This window comes from Cebus imitator, unplaced genomic scaffold (assembly GCF_001604975.1).
Source record: "Cebus imitator isolate Cc_AM_T3 unplaced genomic scaffold, Cebus_imitator-1.0 Scaffold310, whole genome shotgun sequence".
Lineage (NCBI taxonomy): Eukaryota > Metazoa > Chordata > Mammalia > Primates > Cebidae > Cebus > Cebus imitator.
The window spans coordinates 2258200-2280388 of NW_016107625.1; the positions used below are offsets into that span (position 1 = coordinate 2258200).

The 22189-nt window shown below is 41.4% G+C and overlaps 1 protein-coding gene across 1 annotated transcript in view; it reads left to right on the forward strand.

Moving 5' to 3' along the window:
- The window catches only part of UGCG (UDP-glucose ceramide glucosyltransferase), a 40826-nt gene that overhangs the window by 3538 nt on the left and 15099 nt on the right, over positions 1 to 22189 (forward strand). Inside the window, exon 2 of the mRNA XM_017503395.2 lies at positions 18179 to 18320. Within this exon, the coding sequence (XP_017358884.1) occupies positions 18179 to 18320 (142 nt within the window). The remainder of the gene's footprint in view (positions 1 to 18178; positions 18321 to 22189) is intronic.

The following is a 22189-nucleotide window of genomic DNA, read 5'->3' on the forward strand; positions in this document are numbered from 1 at the left end:
TTTTTTTGAGACTGAGTCTCGCTCTGTCGCCCAGGCTGTTGTGACCGTGTGCAATGGTGAGTGCAATGGCGCGATATCAGCTCACTGCAACCTCCACCTCTCGAGTTTAAGCAATTCTGCCTCAGCCTCTTGAATAGCTGGGATCGCAGGTGAGTGTAACCACACCCGGCTAATTTTTGTATTTTTAGTAGAGACAGGGTTTCACTATGTTGGCTAGGCTGATCTCAAACTCCTTACCTCAAACTCCTGACCTCAAGTGATCCACCTGCCTTGGCCTCCCAAAGTGCTGGGATGACAGGCATGAGCCACCGTACCTGGCCCATGTTTGTGTTTTTTTGTAGAGATGGGATTTTGCTATGTTGCCCAGGCTAGTCTCCAACTCCGGAGCTCAAGTGATCCACCCACCTCGGCCTCCTAAAGTGCTGGGGTTACAGGCATGAGCCACTGTGCCTGGATTTGATATCTTTCTTATTGAAGTAAAAATAATTCCCAGTTTAATAGTGAGTTGTTTTCAAGCAGGGACGAAGCATTTTTCCCTCTTCCTCTCTCTACCATACTTGATAAAATTGCAAATTTGACATTTCAGCATTTTGAAAAGGAAGGTTAAAGAACTTCGGTAATAATATTTTGGTTAAAGAGTATTTTATTAAAGAATATATTTTCTGAATACATGTCCTATGTCTTGTCACATCTTTTCTTGAAATTAGGTGAAGTATAAATATATTAAAATTAGCTGATATTAATATTCTCCTAGAAACTTATGCTGGCAATTAGTGGAAATGGAGCCTATTTTCAAAACTTTATATAGCTCTATATCTGGTTGTCAGGGTAAAGAGTGTAATCTGGCCAGGCACAGTGGTTCACACCTATGATGCCAGTGCTTTGGGATGCTGGAGCAGGTGGATCACCTGAGGTCAGGAGTTCCAGACTAGGCCAGCCAACATAGCGAAACCCTGTCCTTACTAATAATACAAAAAAATTAGCTGCGCACGGTTGTACATGCCTGTAATCTCAGCTACTCGGGAGACTGAAGCAGGAGAATCACTTGAACCTGGGAGGCAAAGGTTGCAGTGAGCTGAGATCACACCATTACACTCCAGGCTGGGCAAAAAGAGTGAAACTCTGTCTCAAAAAAAAAAGAAAAAAGTGTAATCTGTAGGCTCCTACTTTTTAAGTATGTCTATATAAATACTGTAATACAGTTGCTAAGAAAAAGTGTAGAATATTTTAAAAACCAATTTGTTATTTAAAAAAAATACAGTGTCTAATGGTATCTCGATTCAGTTTTTTAAATTGTATCTTCTTAAAATGAGATAAAGAGATAAATGTTGACCACATGGAGCTGAATTTTATTGATACAGTGAACAACTCTTGTTCAGTCAGATTATTTGTTCTGATTTCACAAATGTCTTACAATTCCTGTAAGCCTACAATTTAAAAAGTTTTGTGACAACTTATAAACTAGAAAACCATTATTTCCAGGGTTTTGAAACCATCTCTGCTCACTGGTGTCTCAACCTACAGCTTTGCTCCTTTCCAGTTTTAGTATTGAACCAGTCCTTAGTCATTTCTTAATGTATTTGAGATGGCAGATGTTTGTAGGATTTCTGCCTACAATGTTAAAGGTAACGTTCAGATTAGAATCATTCCAAATTCAAGAGTCGTATTCTTGAGATTGAAAATTTCCTAAAAATAACTAAAGATTATAGCCTTGGCAAGTTAAATATCCTTTATGGGCTAAATGTGTGTGTGTGTAAGCCCTAGTGTGGTTTGATAGCTTGGGGCCCGAGCTGAAATTGTATAAAGTCTAGAACTGGTGGTAGTCTTTCCCTTTTAGCCCCTGGGAGCCATGTAGCTGCGTGATGGATAAGCGATCTAAGCAGAAACCTTGCCTCATGCTCTCTCCCCATCCCACCCACCTCGGATCATTATTATTTCCCTGTGTACATGAGGTCTTAATGTTTAGCCCCAGGCTTTATCTTTTGACTGGTGGTGCCAGGCTAGTGTGGAAATAATTTGTGTGTCCTTAAATATTATTTACCCTCAAGTAAAACAGAGGTCCTTTTACCTGGAGGGGTGTGTGTATATTTTTTTCTTCTTTGAGACAGGCTCTCACTCTGTTGCCCAGGTTGGAGTGCAATGGCACGATGTCGGCTCATTGCAACCACCCCATCCCAGGCTCAAGTGATTCTCCTGCCTCAGCCTCCTAAGCAGCTCCCAAGTAGCTGAGACTACAGGCATGCCTGGCTAATTTTTGTGCTTTTTGTAGAGATGGGGTTCCACCATGTTGCCCAAGCTGGTCTTGAACTCCTGGACTTAGGCAATCCACCTGTCTCAGCTCCCAAAGTTCTGGGATTACAGGCGTGAGCCATCGTACCTGGCCCCCTGGAGACTTTTTAAGACTTTAAAAAGTTTTTTAAAAAGATTTTTAAAGTTAATTCTGCTTTCTACAAACATATTTCCTTTATTTATTTATTTATTTATTTTGAGACAGTCTTCTCTGTTGCCTAGGCTGGAGTCTAGTGGCTCACTCACGGATCACTGCAGCTTCCACATCCCAGGCTCAAGCAATCCTCCTACCTCAACCTCCCAGGTAGCTGGGACTACAGGTGCATGCCATCATGTCCAGCTAATTTTTGTTACCCGGACTGGTCTCAAACTCTGGGCTCAAGTGATCCCCCCAACCTCGGCCTCTTGAAGTTCTGGGATTAGAGGCGTGAGCCACTGCTCCCAACCCAAATATGCACTTTCTAATGTATAGCAACTTCAATACCTGATACATAGTTTTTGAGTGGAATTTGCATCCTCGTTGTATCAGGATAACTGCAATAAACTACCTCTCAAAAACTGATTGTGTTTTTAATGTAAGTTCTAGCATTTTGGAATATTAGTTTTAGTTAGTATGATCTTTGCCTTAAATTCATGAATGCATTGGTGTTCTGAGACTTAGTGGGATGTAAATGGAGAACGTCTTTTCCGGGTTTAGTCCTGAGGATGCCCTTGGATTGTGGTCAAAAGTTGATCAGTCAGGATCGTTGCTGCAGGGCTACTTTCGGGAAAATGAATGAGGCAATTCAGCAATTAAGCCCCTTTAACCTGAGCCTGGGAAGATACAGAATTAGACTATAGTGTGGTAGCTTTAAAGAGCAAAGTGAGGGGCAATGGTGGGGAGGGAGAGCATCAGGAAGAATAGCTAATAGATGCTGGACTTAATACCTAGGTGATGGGATGATCTGTGCAGCAAACCACCATGGTACATGTTTGCCTGTGTAACAAACCCACACATCCTGCACATGTATGCCTGAACTTAAAAGCTGAAGAAAAGAAAAAGAGCAAAGTGGAAATTGCAAGATTTTAAAATTCAGTGATGGTTCTATTGATTCATTATCCTCCCCTTTCTCTCTGACATCAGTGCAGTACACCTTCATATCTACCCTAGATATTGAAATTATGTCTACTCGCTGGTGTCTCTAGCTGCAGCCTTGCACCCCTTCAATTTTATATTTCTTATTGTAGCCTTTATGCTTCTGGGTTACTAATCTTGGATCACAGTAGCTTAAAATCTTACCATGAGAGACACGCACAGCTCTGTAGGAGTTGGGCCATCCTTGCGTTCCTGTTTCTTCAGCAATGTTGTATTCCTGGCATTTCCCTGAATGTGCAGCATGTGCTTTCTCTGGAATTGTCTTTCCTTCCTTTCTTTTTTCTTTCTCTTCCTTCTTTCCTTCCTTTTTTCTTGTTTAACTCCTACTCATTCAAGTCATTTCAGACTTTAGTTCCTTATTGGGTTAGGTGGCCCTTCTTATGTCTCTCCATGGTACCTTAGATTTGCCATCTAAATTGCAAATCTGTGTTCAGTTGTCTTTTTTCCCAGTTAGATTGTAAGCTTTTGTGGGTAAGGCTTAATGTCTTCTTTACTACTGTATGTCGGGTGTCTACTGGGCATTCAGTTATTACTTGTTGAGTGAATGATCTTTGAGTTTCTTCGGTAGTATTAGTAGATTTTTGCTCATTCATTAATTCAGTCTCAGTTTGAGGCCATTGTGATTTGAGGCAGATGGCCAGAATTTGATTTTCAGTAGCCATAGACATTAATGAAATTAATTGGACCAAATGGACTCTTTATCTCACTATGCCTAAACAATTAAAGTAGAAACAGACTTATATCCATAACTTAAGTTTATCCATAGATTTGTTGTACATCTGACCCCCTCTTTCCCTTCCCCAAGATTCCTGAAGGCCTGCCTTGCCATATGTACATTTACATTTAGATCTGTCCCTTTGGAAAATGCAGAGCCCACCACTGTCCTGAGTGGGTCGACAAAGACAAATCAGCAGTATCCCCTACTTTTCCCCCCTCCACAGAGGTTTTTTTTGTTTGTTTGTTTGTTTGTTTGTTTTTAATGGAGTTTTTCTCTTGTTTCCCAGGCTGGAGTGCAATGGTGTGATCTTGGCTCACTGCAACTTCCACCTCCCAGGTTCAAGCAATTCTCCTGCCTCAGCTTCCCAAGAAGCTGGGACTGCAGGCATCCACCACCACGCCTGGCTAATTTTTTGTAGAGGCAGAGTTTCACCATGTTGGCCAGACTGGCCTTAAGCTCCTGACCTTATGTAATCTACCCGCCTGGGCCTCCCAAAGTGCTGGGATTACAGATGTGAGCCACTGCACCCCTGCCAGAATTTTCTTTTATACACAAAATAGTTTAAGCATTGAGTTCAGATTGAAAAGGGTAGCTTTAGGGAATTATGTAGAAGAGGATAGAGATGGTCTCATTAGTTTCCCTTTGGTGGGAAAAGAGTGGGCTTTGAGTTGATGGTATGTTTGAGGATGTTCTGTATTTTTGAGCACTTTCTGGTAGGTTTATATCTTCTGCTTGGTGCCTTTCTTAGTTGTTAGCAGCAAAATATCATACTCTACCCATTTCCTGTACACTAGAACTAACCCTATCATCACCAAAGGGTTAATGAGTTGGGTTTTTGTTGTTGTTTGGCTTAGGAAATTAATAAAGATCTCCTATTTGTTGTCTTTTTTTTTTTTTTTTTTNGACAGAGTCTCACTTTGTTGCCCAGGCTTGAGTTCAGTGGCTGTCTGCAACCTTCACTTCCTGGATTCAAGCAATTCTCCTGCCTCAGCCTCCCAGAGTGCTAGGATTACAGGCATGAGCCACTGCACCTGGCCATCTTTTGTTTTCTATGGTGGTGACATCTTTTATATTCTATAGTGTGTAAGTCCATTGTCTAGTGGGCAGAGTTTGTGTTTTCCTATAGAGCTAACTCACTATTGGTTATTTTGCCTTCTGTAGGAGATTTTATGTTAGCACAGTTAAGCTTGCACCAGAAGGTGTGCTTTGCATAGCTGATGAAGCCCATTTTGAAGCAATATTTTTTTGAAATGAGAAGTGCTATATGTAGTAAATTGATCATGACACATACAGATGATAAACAAATAGTAATACAAAGGTCATTAGTCACTAGAAGTTGCTGGCATGGACTATGTGAAGTAAGGGACCTGCTGATACAGCAATCAACCTAATTTTACATGAAATATTAACAAGCTTTGTGACGTGGAGCAGGGAAGATGATTTCCTAGAGTCAGATAAATTGGTTTAGCAGAACCACACATCAGAATTATAAAAACAACACATTCTAGGACTTAAACAAGGTGAACTTTGCCCTTGTGGAATTCATTTCCTTTCTTAGAAACGAGTGAAATTCTCTTTTTTGTTTTTTGAGACAGAATCTCACTTTGTGACCCAAGATGGAGTGAAGTGGTACAATCTCAGCTCATTGCAACCTCTGCCTCCTGGGTTTGAGTGATTCTTGTGCCTCAGCCTCCCAGGCAGCTGGGACTACAAGCACGCACCATCACGCCCTTCTAATTTTTGTATTTTCAGTAGAGATGGGGTTTCATCATGTTGGCCAGTCTGGTCTTGAACTCCTGGCCTCAAGTGATCCATCTGTCTTAGCCCCACAAAATGCTGTGATTACAGGTGTGAGCCACTGTACCCTGCCGAGTGAAATTCTTATTTTTTTATTTTTATTTTTATTTTCTTTTATGGTAGCCAGTATGTAGCTACTGAGTAAAATTCCTGTGCCTCACTTGTGAAGAGCTGTATTAAGGTTGCTTCAGAGGCTGCTTCTCGCCATCTGAAGGGGAAGAAGCCCACCCTCCTTGCTAAAGCCAAATTTGAACACAAAACTGTAAAAGAAGTTATTTAAAAATCACACACACCATTAAATCAAAAATTGTTGAGTGAGAAGGAGCAGGGGTTGAGACTAAAAGATAGGAAGGATAAAACAAATAAGCCAAAATGATGAAAAAGACAGTAACAATCGTAGACACTAGGATGTTGGGAAACCAAAATCAGCTAAGCTCAAATAAGGCCATCCCGTCAGTTCAGAGCTTGAAAACCCTTGTGCAGGGAGGCAATTAAGATTCATCAAGCTGCTGGGTGTGGTGTCTCATCCCTGTAATCCCAGCACTTTGGGAGGCCAAGGCAAAAGGATCACCTGAAGTGAGGAGTTCGACACCAGCCTAGCCAACATGCGAAACCCCATCTTTACTAAAAATACCAAAAATTAGCCAGGCATGGTGGCACGTGCCTGTAATCCCATCACTTTGGGAGGCCAAGGCGGGAAGATTGCCTGAGGTCAGGAGTTTGAGACCAGCCTGGCAAACATGGCGAAATCCCACCTATACAAAAAATGTCAAAAATTAGCCAGGTGTGGTGGCGCGTGCCTGTAATCCCAGCTACTCTGGAGACCTGCTCATGAGAATTGCTTGAGCCCTGGAGGCAGAGACGGTAGTAAGGCAAGATTGCGCCACTGCACTCCAGCCTGGGCAGCAGAGCGAGACTGTCTTCAAAAAAAAAAAAAAAAAAAACGATTCGTAAGGCTAAAGCGGCTATAAAGGCCAGCAGAACCCCTGAATATTTCTTCCTGTCCCTTGGAGTTCTTTGAAGTGTTCCCCAAATAGATGTCCTTCTAACTCACAATGGAAAGCAGGACCTTGAAGGCCTCTCTTTTGCCCATGATTCATCTCTCATAACCTTTTGGACTTTAGGCGGGTCTAAGTTACTCTGATCAGACACCCCAGATAGTACCTGTGTTCTTTGTCCCAGCTGCTAGCACGTATGGCCCTGCAGCAACCTGCTTTGACCACCTCCGCTCCCTGGCCTTGATGGTAGTGCTGCCTTAATTACATTAATTTTTTTTAAGGTATATAGAGTGATTCTATCTCCTGATTTTAAATTGACTTTAGAAATAATTCCTCAGGAAAGTGATGCATATATTGAAAAATGGCTGGGTGTGGTGGCTCACGCCTGTAATCCCAGCACTTTGGGAGGCCAAGGCGGGCAGGTCACTTGAGGTCAGGAGTTTGATACCAGTCTGGCCAACATGGTGAAACCCTGTATCTATTGAAAATACAAAAATTAGTTGGGCTTGGTGGCACACACCTGTAACCCTAGCTACTTGGGAGGCTGAGGCATGAGAATCACTTGAACCTGGGAGACAGAGGTTGCAGTAAGCTGAGATCCCATCATTGCAGACTCCATCTCGAAAAACAAGGGAAGCCAGGACTATGGAGCATCTTTGCCCAACCGAGAACTCAGCTAATAGTTTAAAAGGAGAAATCAGCCAAAAAAAAAAAAAAACCAAACAACAAGAGCCCAAACAAACAGTAATAGCCATTTTTGATGGGTAATAATTAATGATATTTAATGTTTCTTACTGTCATACTTAACATTGCTTTACACTTTTGTATAATGTCTATAGAACATTAAATTTGTTCTTAAATACATGTAATTTTCAATATAATGTTAACCTAAATATTGGACATAATTTAAACTGTGCATTAGATGTGTTCATTCCATTTCACCTCTTTAATTTTCTTAATACACAAGAGTTGGTTTTATTTATTTGTTTATTTTTTAAAGCCCACCGTAATGACCTAATAGAAATATATAGGAAAGAGTCTTTCACAGTTTTCCAGTCCTTCCTTTTTAAAGGGTACATGAATCTCATCAATATTTGATATCTCTAAATGTCTTATCAGAATTATGGTAATTCAGAGAAGTTCCATTTGATGGAAATTGTCCTTGAAATTAGCAGGTTTTTTTTCTTTTAACCGGATAATAATAGCTATCATTGCACGTTTACCTTGTGGCTTGATCTCATATATCCCTCACAACTACCAATGAGATAGGTACTATTATCCACACTTAAAAAAAAAAGGTAAGATAAAGAAGTAACTTATCCACAGACACACAGCCAGCAAGCTGGAATAGAAACCCAGGCAATCTGCCTGCAGCCCAGGTTCTGTATATTATATACTGCCAGTATATATATACTGCCAGAGGTAACCTAAAATGACCCTGGAGGTAATCCATAGAGATAGGGTATCTGTACAGGAATTTCTCCAGTTGCTATGAATCTTAGTTTCTGATAATTGGCAACATTTAGTTCACTGTGGAGACAGCGCCTATCCATTCTCGTCTACTCTTTCACATCCTTACACCACTTGTACTGCTCCTTCACAGGCCCCACACTTTGAGTCATCTCATAACAGCTGATCCTTCTCAAAGTTCCCACCTTGGCTTTTTTCTTTTTTTTTGAGATAGGGTCTCGCTCTGTGACCCAGGTTGGAGTGCATTAGTGCTATCATGGCTCACTACAGCCTTAACCTCCCAGGCTCAAGCAATCCTCCTACCTCAGCCTCCTGGGTAGCTGGACGACAGGCACGGACCATCACGCCTGGCTAATTTTTGTATTTTTTGAAGAGATGGGGTTTTGCCCTGTTGGCCAGGCTGGTTTCGAACCCCCGAGCTCAAGCAATCCGCCTGTCTTGGCCTTTACAAGTGCTGGGTTTATAGGCCTTTTCCATTCTTCAGTCATCTAGCCTTTCCAGACCTGTGGTTGTCAACTTTGCACTATGGAGCCACATCGAGGGCTTAAAAAAAAAGAAACAACTGCTGCCTGGATCTCACCCCTATAGACACGGTTAAATTGGTTCAGGCATCAGTATTTTTTAAACTCCCCAGGTGACACGGATGTGCAGCCTAGGCTGAGAATGACTGCCCCAGGCTGTCTGTCCATAGTTGTGTCCAGCACCTGGCCCCTCTTGGCTTCATTTACTTCTCCACATAGCCCAGAGCCCACAGTTCATCACTTCATTATCTTGCCTCTTGCCTCACTTCATACCTGTCTGCCCTGTTATCCTGAATCCATCTAATTATAGCTGCTCAACTTTGAAAATCCTGCAGAGGGTGATCGCACAGCCATGTGGACTAATACTACTTACTACACATTGGGAGTCTCACGGCTCAGCTAAGCCCGCAGGTGGTGCTGCCTGGCAATGCTTTTTTTTTTCTGTATTGAGCTCTGACACTTGTCACTTACAAAACCTCTCTAAATCTTCTCCGTTCTACCGCATTCTTGGTAGATGACTTTAGCTCCTTGTTTTTGTTTTTTTGAGACAGAGTCTCGCTCTGTAGCTGAGGCTGGAGTGCAGTGGCACGATCTTGACTCACTACAACCTCTGCCTCCCAGGTTCAAGTGATTCTCCTGCCTCAGCCACCTGAGTAGCTGGGATTACAGGTGCGCACCACCTCGTCTGGCTAATTTTTGTATTTTTAGTAGAGACGCGGTTTCACCATGTTTGCCAGGCTTGTCTTGAACTCCTGACCTCAGATGATCTGCCCACCACGGCCTCCCAAAGTGGCTGGGATTACAGGCTTGAGCCACCATGTCTGGGCCTTTCACTTATTTCTGATGCCTTTCTGGTTTGTGTGCCTCTCTTTCTTTTGGACCTTTGTAATATTTTTCCCTTACCTTCCATATCCCCTGCCTGTACTTTATTCTCTTAACTTCTATAAATACGAAAATGATCCTGGTTGCTTCCTTTTAGCCTTTCATGGTTATTTCTTGTCTAAGGGATGAGCTCCAGGCCTTTTCAGCCTTGTCTGTGAAGTCACGAAGAATTTATAGCAGAGATGTGTCTTAAAGCAGTGCTGCTCAAGCTTGAGTGTGCCTGTGAATCACCTAGAGATCTTGTTAAACTAAAGATTCAGATTCAGTACTTCTGGGGGGCGAGGCCTGAAATTCTGAAGTTCTGAAAAGCTCCCAGGTGATGCCAGTGCTGCTGGTCCATGGACTGCACTTGGAGTATGAAAGTCTGGAAGGACTGCCTCCTAGGAATAGTTAGATGCTTCCATCTGTCTTCTCCCAAAGTGTTCTAAACATGCTTTGTTGAGAGTCTGTATCACACTGCATTTGCAGAGTCTTGTACAGACTTTACTTCTGAATGAGAGGTGGCCTGTGCACGTGAGAACCACCTCTCCTGTTAACACGTGGAAATGCTGTCATGATTAGACACTTACACACCCAGAGGCTGAAAATATGAAAGGGAAATCTCCACATTCCAGAAACCCAGAGGGAATGTAAAGCAGTGGGTTGGTCTTGTCTGCCAATTTGAATCCCAGTGGGGATTTTATTTATTGATATTTCTTCTCATTATTGGCCATATTTTTCTGATTCTTTACATGCCTGGCAATTTTTTAATAGATGCCAGACATTTTGAATTTCACTGTGTTGGGTGCTGGATTGTTTTGTTTTTCTGGACTCTTGACTCCAGCTCTTCAATTCATTTTCTCTCCCTCCCTCCCTCCCTTCCCTTCCTCTCCTCCCTCCCTCCCTTCCTCCCCTTCCTCCCTCCCCCCTCTCTCTCTTCCTCCCTCTCCCTCCCTTCCTCCCCCCCTCCCCCCCTTCCCTTCCCTCTCTTCCTCCCTCCCTCCCTCCCTCCCTTCTTTCCTGTCTCTCTCTATTGCCCAGGCTGGAGTGTAGTGGCAGTCTCAGCTCACTGCTGCCTCTGCCTCCAGGGTTCAAGTGATTCTCCTGCCTCAGCCTCCTGAGTAGCTGGAACTACAGGCATGTGCCACCACACCTGGGTAGTTTTTGTATTATTAGTAGAGATGGGGTTTTTACCATATTGGCGAGGCTGGTCTTGAATTCCTGATCTGTGATCCACCCACCTTGGCTTCCCAAAGTGCTGGGATTACAGGCGTGAGCCACCGCACCCTGCCTTTTTTTTTTTTTGAGATGGAATCTTGCTCTGTTGCCCAGGCTAGAGTGGAGTGGTGCAATGTTGGCTCACTGCAACCTCACCTCCCAGGTTCAAGTGATTCTCCTGCCTCAGCCTGCCCTCAGCCAATCGAGTAGCTAGGATTACAGACACATACCACCATGCCTGGCTAATGAGTTTTTATATTTTTAGTAGAGATGGGGTTTTACCATGTTGGCCAGGCTGGTCTTGAACTCCTGACCTCAAGTTATCCTCCTGCCTTGGCCTCTCAAAGTGCTGGGATTACAGGCATAAGTCACCATGCCCAGCCTACCTTATTTGTTTTCTGTGTCATAGGAATCACTGTCCTCCTTTGCTTGATATCCAATACCTTCAAAACTGCTGTCTCCTGGTTTTTTTTTTACTGATTGTTTGGTTGTTTCAGGCGGGAGAGGATAAATCCAGTTTGTGTTTCTTCATCTTTTCCAAAAGTTGAAGGCTTGTGGGGTGGTGGGAAGAGTAGGGTTTTTAGTACTAGTGTGAAGACAGAGACAGTGCGGCACACTAATTGCAATAATCCCAAACTGTAAGCAACCGAAACAGCCATCAACAAAAAGTAAAGTGTGGTGTATTAGCAAAAGGAATACTATCCTGTAACAAGAGTGAATAAATGATAACTAAATGTAACAGCATGGATGAATCTCACAAACATAACGCAACCCAAATAGGTCAGACATGAAGATACATCCTATGGGATTCCATTTATATAAAACTTTAAAGCCAGCAAAACTGATCTGCATTGTTAAAAGTCAGGATGGTGAGTACCCTTGAGAGAAGGGCAGTACGTGGAAGGAGACATGAGGGGACCTCTGAGGTTCGGCTAATACTGTTTTTTGATCTGGGTACTGGTTACATGAGAGTTTCACTTTGAGAAAATTCTTTAAGCTGTATGCGTGATTTTGTAATATGTACATTATGCATCAATAAAAAGTACCCCACCACCACCACTTCTCCAACAAAAAGGTCAAGGCTGCAAGCCAAATGCATCATAGGAAGGTAAGAACTGGATTCCCAGTATAGAACCTGGAAAGCAAGTCATCTGCCCTAGGCTGAGGGTGGAAACGGACACCCATGAGAAAGCCTGTGCAATGTGTAGGAATCATAGGTTGAAGTTCATATTGTCTAGGAAATGCAGAAACCCTGATCTGAGACACTAAAAGTAAAACTGGTTGGAAACCAGTAAAACCTGTAAGACTCTGTCCGAGCCACTTATAATACTGGCCCACTTTAAGGACTCCACCATTGAGGCCACTTTTGAGACATTAGGCAATTGATCACAATGCCTGTTCGTCTTTTTTTCCTTCCTTCCTTCCTTCCTTCCTTCCTTCCTTCCTTCCTTCCCTCCCTCCCTCCCTCCCTCCTTCCTTCCTTCCTTCCTTTCCCGCCATTTTTCCCTTCCTCTTCCTTTCCCTCCCTTCCTTCCTTCCTCTTCCTTCCTCTTCCTTCCTCTTCCTTCCCCTCCCTTCCCCTCCCTTCCTCTCCCTTCCTCTCCCTTCCTCCCTCCCTCCCTCCTTCCCTCCCTCCTTCTCTACCACCCAGGCTGGAGTACAGTGGTATTATCTTGGCTCACTGCAACCTCCACCTCCTGGGTTCAAGTCATTCTCATGCCTCAGCCTCCAGAGTAGCTGGAATTACAGGCATGTGCCACCACACCCAGCTGATTTTTCTATTTTTAGTAGAGACGTGGTTTTGTCATGTTGGCCAGGCTGGTCTTGATCTCCCGACCTCAAGTGATCGCCTGCCTCATCTTCCTAAAGTGCTGGGATTACAGGCATGAGCCCCTGCACTGGCCCAGAAGGCTGCTGCTGACCTTGGAAACTTTACTTTATTTTGGAAAAAAAAAAAAAAAAAAATCATTGGGATTTAAAAATTTTTGAAAAAATTTACTGAGATTTAAATTTTTTTTTTGAAAAAAATCACTGGGATCTAAAAAATTTTTTTGAGAAAAATCACTGGGTTTTTAGAGCTTTTTATTCTGTCATCCACATCTCAAACTCTTTCATGATTTCTGTGTAGAAATCTGTAGGTTGGTTTCCAACACAATGGTCATGGCCAGAGGCGTTGTTTCTATCTGTGGAATGATGCTCCAGAGCAAAGCTTTGTTGACATCTGTAAGAGTTTTGTAGGGAGAAGAGCTTCTCGGCATGTGCAGCCGAACTTCCCCATTAAGCCACACAGCTCCTTGACAGTAGGGAATTCACCTGTTGCTTGTTGCTTCTCCAGTGCATGTGATAATGACTAGTGTACATTTGGGGCTCTAAATATGTTGTTCAGTAAGTGACTGCAAAGTAGTCATGGAGTACCACTGTGTGCTGAGCCAAGGGCTAGTTTGTTTTTTTGGTGACCTAATGGATAGTCTTTTATTGTTTTGGCAAGCATTTCAAGTAATTTGTACCAAGTGGCTTTGTTGGTTGCATTACGTAAGTCAAAACGGTATTCTTCAAGGTAGGATCTTGATCCCTGGGGGTATACTACATGCTGCCTGTTGGGTTTTGGAAACAAAATATTAGACAGAGACAAGAACAGAGGGGAGGCACAATTTTTTTTTTAAAGGTCCTGTGATAGTCTGGCTTATTTTGAGTAGAAATTTCAGATACAGTATTTGACAGTTCTCTTCATCCATAAACCTAGAGAGGGCTTTGTGGCTGTTGGGAGAGTCAGAATGAGTCTATGATAAAATACCCCATTCTCAATACAAAAAGTTCTTCAAAGGAAAGGAGGTGTATCTAAGAGTATTCAAAGTAAAACATCCTGGGAGAAGGGAAAAATAGGATCTACTTTAAACTTTACTCAAATGTAATCGCCTCTAGACGATTCAGTACTTTAGATGATCTTTGTTGCTGCTGTGTTTAATATAAAGCCTTGCCACAGGCACTGAGATTATTAGTGGGCCAGATTTCTCTGTTATTTGGTCAGCATTTCACCTGCATGTTTTATTACAGTTTAATGGCACTTAAAGATCACACAGGGGGACCAACAGATAAAAATCTCCGGCATTTTAGAGCTGCTTATTCTGTCATCCACAGCTCAAACTTTTTCTTGATTTCTGTCTTTGCCTGTCCCTCTCTCTGGGCTGCATTCTGGGTAGTTTCTTCTAATCTAGAGTCCAAGTCTTTCATAAACTGTGCATATGCAAGATTCTGTGTTACTTATCTTTTGAGTTTCTGATGTCAGTGATCATAACTGTCATTTCTAGAACTTGTGTGGTTCTTTTCATATTATTTGTGGTCAAATATGATGATTCTCCTCATTTCCTTCTCTTCTCTTGGGTTTTGTTCAGGTACACAGGGAGGTTGCATTCTTGGCCCAAACCCATATGGTGAGGTGTTCTCCAAGAAGGCTTTTTTCTTTTTTTGTTTTTGTTTTTGTTTGAGACCGAGTCTCGCTCTGTCGCCCATGCTGAAGTGTGGTGGCGCGATCTCAGCTCACTGCAGACTCTACCTCCCAGGTTCAAGCGATTCTCAGGCCTCAGCCTCCCGAGTAGCTGGGACCTCAGATGCATACCACCGTGCCTGCTCACATTTTGTAATTTTTAGTAGAGACGGAGTTACACCATGTTGACCAGGCCGGTCTCAAACTCCTGACCTCAAGTGATCCGCCTTTGAAAGCGCTGGGATTGCAGGCATGAGCCACTGTACCCGGCCTGACTTTTTTCTTTTATTCTGTTTCACTGAGGATTGAATCCAAGATTAAATAGCATCCGCATCTTCCCTCTGTGGACCAGGATTTTTCTGCTTGCCTTTCGGGAGTCCAGATTTATGCAAAGCTCAGAACAGTTGTCCTGTCATTCTTGTCTCAGGCTTCTCTCCATCTGCAGGTCACCAGGGACCAATAGATGGTCAGGAGGCAAGCATGGGCTCCAGAACGCACTGAGAGATTTTTTCTCATTTCTGACCTTAGAGACTCTTCTTTATTTTCCTAATGATTAAATTATGTATTTAAAAACATGCTTTTATAACACTTGTATTAAAAAGGAAGAGAGAAAAGTATCTATTAATATATACATATATAATACATACCATAAATATGTATATATATTTGTATTTTGACTTGTACATGCATTTTTAAAACCTCTGGAACAACAATAAACTAGTAATGCTGGGGACGCAGTAATGGAAACAGGAAGATGTGGGGGCAGTGGTGACAGATTTCTTTTATGAGACCCTCTTAATATTTTTAGTGATTTGAACCATGTGAATATATTACCGGTTCAGGGGCTGGACGTGGTGGCTCATGCCTGTAATCCCAGCACTTTGGGAAGCCAAGGCAGGAGGATTCCTTGAGCCCAGGAGTTCAAGACCAGCCTGGGCAATATAGTGAGATACCATCCCCATAATAGAATAAAAAATTAGCCTGGTGTGGTGGCGTGTACCTGTCGTCCCAGCTACTGGGGAGGCTGAGGTGGCAGGATTGCTTGAGCTCAGAAGATGAAGATAATCATGCCACTGCACTCCAGCCTGAGCAACAGAGCAAGACCCTGTCTCATATGTATATATCTGGTTCAGTCAACCAATTGTGTAATAGAAACTTTTTTCCCCAACAGTCTAGATGTTCTTTATTGGGTGGGTTTCAGGCATCTAGTCTAGTATTTGTTGGAAATAAAATAGTGATTACTTCTGTGGTTTACATATATGCATTTTAGATCATGGTTTTGCCTGTGTCTAGTCTTCTAGATGAACTCTGTAGATCAATATTTTCCAAACTATCTGTGGCAAAGCAGTTGTTCTTTAAAATTTTCCATTCTGGCCAGGTGCATTGGCTCACACCTGTAATCCTAGCGCTTTGGGAGGACAAGGTGGGGCCGATCACTTAAGATCAGGAGTTTGAGACCAGCCTGGCCAACATGGTGAAACGCTGTCTCTACTAAAAATACAAAAAGTTACCTGGGCATGGTGGTATACGCCTGTAATCCCAGCTACTTGGGAGGCTGAGGCAGGAGAATCAATTGAACCTCCACTGCACTCCAGCTTGGGTGGCGGAGCAAAACTCTGTCTTAAAAAAAAAAAAAAAATCCAATCTGTCATGAGCTGATATTTTGGTAAACTATGCTAAAAATAAATTGCCAATCACATGCTTGATGTCATGGCAATGTTAAATTGCTATACAAGTTTCTAAAACGTTTCACTTAATTGTTTCCCATTTGCAAACCCATAAAAAGCAACTGCTGGACCAGACCTCACTTTAAGTAACATTGCAATAGACAGTGCTCCAGTATTTTCTGGTACTTGGTGTATCAGAAGTTGATGTCACTTGTTCTTTAAACTTCTTGTTGATTTTTACGTTTTTCCATTGTAAACCTGGTGTGTGTATGTGTGTGTGTGTGTGCGTGTGTGTGTGTGTGTGTGTGTGGCTTGTGTGTATGTATATAAAACTGTTTGTATAGCTTTGTCTAAAACATTAGATGTTTGCTGCAGCACACACCCGCCTTAGTTAGAAACCAAGCGTGTGGCTAACTCATCTGGGTTGTGGCACTGGTGTCCCTCCAAAAGTCATTCCTAGTTTAATGGTGGATTTTATGAAATCAAGATGCATTGATGCAAGTATTTTTTGATCATCTAGAAGTTCTCATTAGTTGATTTTCACAGTAAGTCAGAGCTGCCATCTGGCTGGCAGCAATTGTAAGGTACCGTTGATGTCAGAGATGTTAAAATGTGGAATAACATGTGTCTTAGAATATCTTGCAGATGGACCCATGATCATTCTAGTGTCTAATTACTGTCAAATGCTTGGAGACTTGCTTATGAGAAGTACTTGCCATGTACTTACGAGAAGTAGGAGGAAGCCTTCAGTGGCTTCCTTTAGAAACTTCACCACTGTACTGAGTGGCATCTTGTTGTGACAGCCTGATGGGCACGTTCTCTCTTTTCCATCATTGCTTCTGTTTTTTTGAGACGGAGTCTCACTCTGTCGCCCAGGTTGGAGTGCAGCAACACAATCTTGGCTCACTGCAACTTCCACCTGCTGGGTTCAAGCAATTCTTCTGCCTCAGCGTCCTGAGTAGCTGGGATTACAGGCACCCGCCACCATGCCTGGGTAATTTTTTTTTTTTTTTTTTTGGTAGAGATAGGGTTTCATCATGTTGACCACGCTGATCTCAAACTCCTGACCTCAAGTGATCTACCTGCCTTGGCCCCCCAGAGTTCTGGTATTACAGGTGTGAGCCACTGTGCCTGGCTGGCATTGCTTCTTTCATTAGGAGCCCTGCTGTGCTACAGCATCCTTGCAATGGACCAGCAGTGAGAACATTGGCCATTTGGCCACTTATCTGTTAACTGGTGGCACTGGTATGTCTTCCAGTGTCGTTAATAGACATTTTTCTCATCATCGAGTTTTTTCCTTACTTTCAGCTTCCTTCTGTTCTACACCTGCCATTCTGACCTTCTTAACATTGGGAGTTCCAGTTGTCACATTACTTGCTTGCCATGCAGTCTGCTTGACACTTCTTTGCATTGTGTATTATCTCACTGCAAAGAAATTTCTCAGAAAGTTCTGGTTATTTTTCCATAATTTTCTGCTGCAGATGGGGTTATATTTTACCTGCTTTTGCAGTTCTGTGGCCACTTCAGTGGCAGTTTAAGATGAAGAGCAATTAATCTTCGTGCTAACACTGCCATTCATTTCTTCACCATGTATTTTATTGAATGCCTGCGCTATGCCTGGCTGGCATGGTTCTGTGAACACAGCAATAGTCAGAAAGTAAGTACATCAGGGGTATTCAATCTTTTGGCTTCCCTAGGCCACATTGGAAAAAGAATAATTGTCTTGGGTCACACAAAATACACTGACACTAACAACAGCTGATGAGCTAAAACAAAAAAAAATGGCAAAAATCTCATAATGTTTTAAGAAAGTTACAAATTTGTGTTGGACTGCATTCAAAGCCATGCTTACCTGGTTCTACTTCCCTTCATGTTCAGATCTTCTTGTAGAAAGATGTCAACTTTCAAAAATCTTAACTTAGAATTTAGTGATTTATTGATAGCATGTAAGTGCTTTGATTGGATACATTTGATACTAATGTATTCTATAGAAATAATTTATTTATCATTTGCCTTTTAGCCGATTACACCTCAACAAGAAGGCAGCTGACAAACAGCCTTATAGCAAGCTCCCAGGCGTCTCTCTCCTGAAACCACTGAAAGGGGTGGATCCTAACTTAATCAACAACCTGGAAACATTCTTCGAATTGGATTATCCCAAAGTAAGTACAGTGTTGAATTCATTAGGAATGGGCTAGACGGTGGTTTTTTGTTTTCTTTTGTTCCCTTCATGATAAACATTTAGGGATTTCAACACTATATAAGGTGAAGGTACTAAAAATTCATGATGATGTTGGCATCATCAAATATAAGCTTTAGTAGTAGTCATCACAGAACAGAAATTGGGTTGAGGAAGGGGTCTAACCACCTATAGGTCGGTGTGAAGTAGAGATCCCTGAGCATACCTTCTGAAACTCACACATTGTCAGCTGCCTGGTAGTCTGAAAATAAAAATGTTCTTCCATAAGAGTTGGATGTGAGCAATAGGAAGAAGAGACAAGGAGGCAAGGAGAGGGAGAAAGCAGTGTTAGTGGTCTGAATGAATTGCAGAACAGCTAGAACCGAACATGGCTTCCCCGGAGACATTGGCTTTGAGCCCAAAATAGATTACAGTTAGTGGTAAGGTAGGGTTTCATCTTACCTCATTTATAATTTCCTTACTGTTCTGATTTTAATAGCTAATTGTATTGCTTATACCATTTATCTATGTAATCTGTCTATCTATAAACTTAGTATACTCCCTTAATTAGGGAACTTCCAGTTTTCTTGAGATGAAAGTATTCTTTTTATCACTTTCCTTTAGTCCACCTGTAGTTTCTTCGGAGAACTTAATATTCTTTGATTTTGCACTTAGCTTTACAGCAGTTTTTTATTAAATTGCGTATTTGAGACTGCCTTTGAAAGGGCATTTTGGTGGTAACAGATCACTTGGGAGAAGAACGTGTCTTTAAGCTTCTACCCACTTGACTTTCAGTACAGTTTAATTTCCCTTTGCGGTCTCTGTTCACTTGCCTCAGTTTTTGCCCTATTGCCTCAGTTTTTCCATAGCTATTTTTGCTACTGGGAGAGTCAGTCCTCTTAATTTTTTTAGACAGGGTAGCTCAAACAGAAGGAAGATGATATGCACACTGTACTTCTCATGGTGACTGGTTTTCATGTTCTTATTTCTTTTCTTTTAGCCTTTATTTTTCTCGGTAGCACCAATGAAAAGAATAGAGAAGACACAGATGTGATAGCCTTAATGCAGCCCCTATTAAGTAGGTAGACATGAGTATCATTCAGTTATTTTTTTTAGTGTTTTTATATTATTGCTTTGGAGTTTTGAAGTTTAGAAGCCAATTTTGGAGTATTAGAAGCTATTTTGAAGCAAAAAATTATATATTCTAGTTTGTGTGTGTTTATATGTTTAATAATTTTAGAGATTTGAATTAAATACATGTGTTAACCATTCAATCAAATATGTAATTTAAAAAAAAAATAATATACATAAAGAAGTTAAAAAAACAAAAAAGCTATAATTGTATATACTTGTTTTTTCAAACTAAAAAATGTAAAAACATGGTTTTCTGTAATTCAGAAAGAATGATATAAATAAAATTAATTGTAAAATATTCTTTGCAGTAAGAAAAATGGAAGATTTTCAAGCTCCATAAAAGTAAATGCAAAGGAGAATTAATGTTTATGACTGAAAGAAGTTTTTCATTGATTAGAGCATAGCTTAGAATCATATGCATTATCATTGTGAAACTGAATCTCACATTTCAGTTTTTTAACCGTCATCTTTCACTTTCCATTCAGTCACTCTTAAAATTAGTTATGGAATTTTTATGTTGTAGCACTTTTGAGATGATAGTTACGGGATTTAAATGTTTGAGGAAGTTAGTGAGGAGTTTAGTTGTAGAAAGAATTTTTTTTTTTTTTTAAAGACGGTGTCTTGCTGTGTCACCTAAGCTGGAGCATAGTGGCACAATCATGGCTCACTGCAGCCTCAGCTTCTTGGGCTCAGGCAGTCCTCCCACCTCACCCTCCCTAACAGCTGGGACTATGGGTATGTGCTGCCACACCTGGCTGATTTTTGTATTTTTTGTAGAAAGAGGGTGTTGCCAAGTTGCCTGGGTTGGTCTTTTAACTTCTGTGTTCAAGCATCCTCCCACCTCGGCTTCCCAAAGTGCTAGGATTACAGGCCCGAGCCACCAGGCCCCACCGAAAGAATTTTTAAAAGTAACCCTGGGAATATATGTATCCATTGACTCTGAACATTTCTAATGACTCCATAACTGATTTCTTCTGAATGAAGAATTTGGCTGGGCATGGTGGCTTGTGCCTGTAATCCCAGCACTTTGGGAGGCTGAGGTGGGAGGATTGCTTGAGGCCAGGTGTTCAAGACCAGCCTGGGCAACACAGTGAGACCCCACCTTCAAAAAAGTAAAAATTAAAAAATTTTGGAAATTACAGTTTAGAATGATCTCAAGAGCTCTCGGTTTCACTTAGAGTAGTAGTTCTTTTTCCATTTAGTTATCTTATTTAAGTTGGTTGAGGAGAAAGTTATTTTGACATTCATTGTAAAATGAATAACAGCATCTACAGGAGCTTATTTTATTCTTTGTTAGTACAGAAATTTGTTTTCTAATTATACAAGTATATTTAGCTGTATAAATAGAAAGTTTGGAAAGCAGGGGAAAAGTGCAAAGTACCTGCAATCTAAGGGATTGATCTCACAACATTTTATTTACTTTGTAAAAACCAAATACAATGGCAAATGTTCTACAGGAGACTAAAGTTAAGTCACTGAAATCACACATATCTGAGTGTGAACAGACAAGGCATTTGTGTCACCAAGGAGTCAAGGAGACACAAAATAAACATTTGTATGACTGCCAGGCGCAGTGCCCTTTCTTATTTGCATTTTGCCTGGTGTGAATGTCGTTTTTTACCAGAATATGGAAATGTCATTTTGGACATAACTTTCTCCTCTAGTATTCGATGGGGACCGTCGGAGGCCATTTGGGGGAAAATAATAGAACATATGTTGAAGTTTTAAAATTTTATTTAATTTTGGACATGTGTAAGAAAATTTGCAACTACTGGTACTTGCTCTGAATTTCTAGGTTTCAATTTTGGTGAGACTATATTAGTTGCCCTGAAAGATCTCTGTGCTGTATATATCTTACAAATCTACTTTTATACTGGTACTCATTCCTTGGGAAGACATAGAATGAGAACGTGATGCAGTTCATTTTCTACAACACTGAGCATTCATTTGACACCAGCATAGAAGGGATTTGGGGAGAAATTAAGCAGTAGCAGGAAGACTTAGTAATCTGCATCTAAAGTGGCTTTCTGGCTTTACTTCAGTAAATTCTGGCCATGTGAAGAATACCTAAATTATCAGTTATTAACAGAGTGAAGCTACCGTAACTATGATTTTTTTTTTCTTTTTCACAATTACAGAATTGATTGTTGTTTGTTTGTTTTGAGACACAGTCTTGCTCTGTCACCCAGCCTGGAGTGCAGTACCACAATCTCGACTCACTGCAACCTCCACCTCCTAGGTTCAAGTGATTGTCCTGCCTCGGCCTTCCAAGTAGCTGGGATTACAGGCATGTGCCACCATGCCTGGCTAATTTTTGCATTTTTAGTAGAGATGGGGTTTCACCGTGTTGGTCAGGCTGGTTTCGAACTCCTGACCTCAAGTGATCATCAACCCACCCCAGCCTCCCAAAGTCTGGGATTACAGGCATGAACCACTGCTCCTGGCCCACAAATTTCTTTATTGGCAATTTTTGCTGAGATTATATGTAGTGGGAAAACAATTGCTTTTATGCTCATAGGCACTGTAAACATTTTATTTCTACTTTTTACTTGTGTATGCTTATCAGTGGAAGTAAATAAAACAGACTTTGTCATTATCTTGAGTTAGTTAGCTTTATTATGTTTTCATGGTCTTAATTAAACTCCCTTCTGTGCTTAAAAACGTTCAACCAGTTTTATGTTGTCATTTTTCATTTTTTGGGTTTTTTTTTTTTTTTTT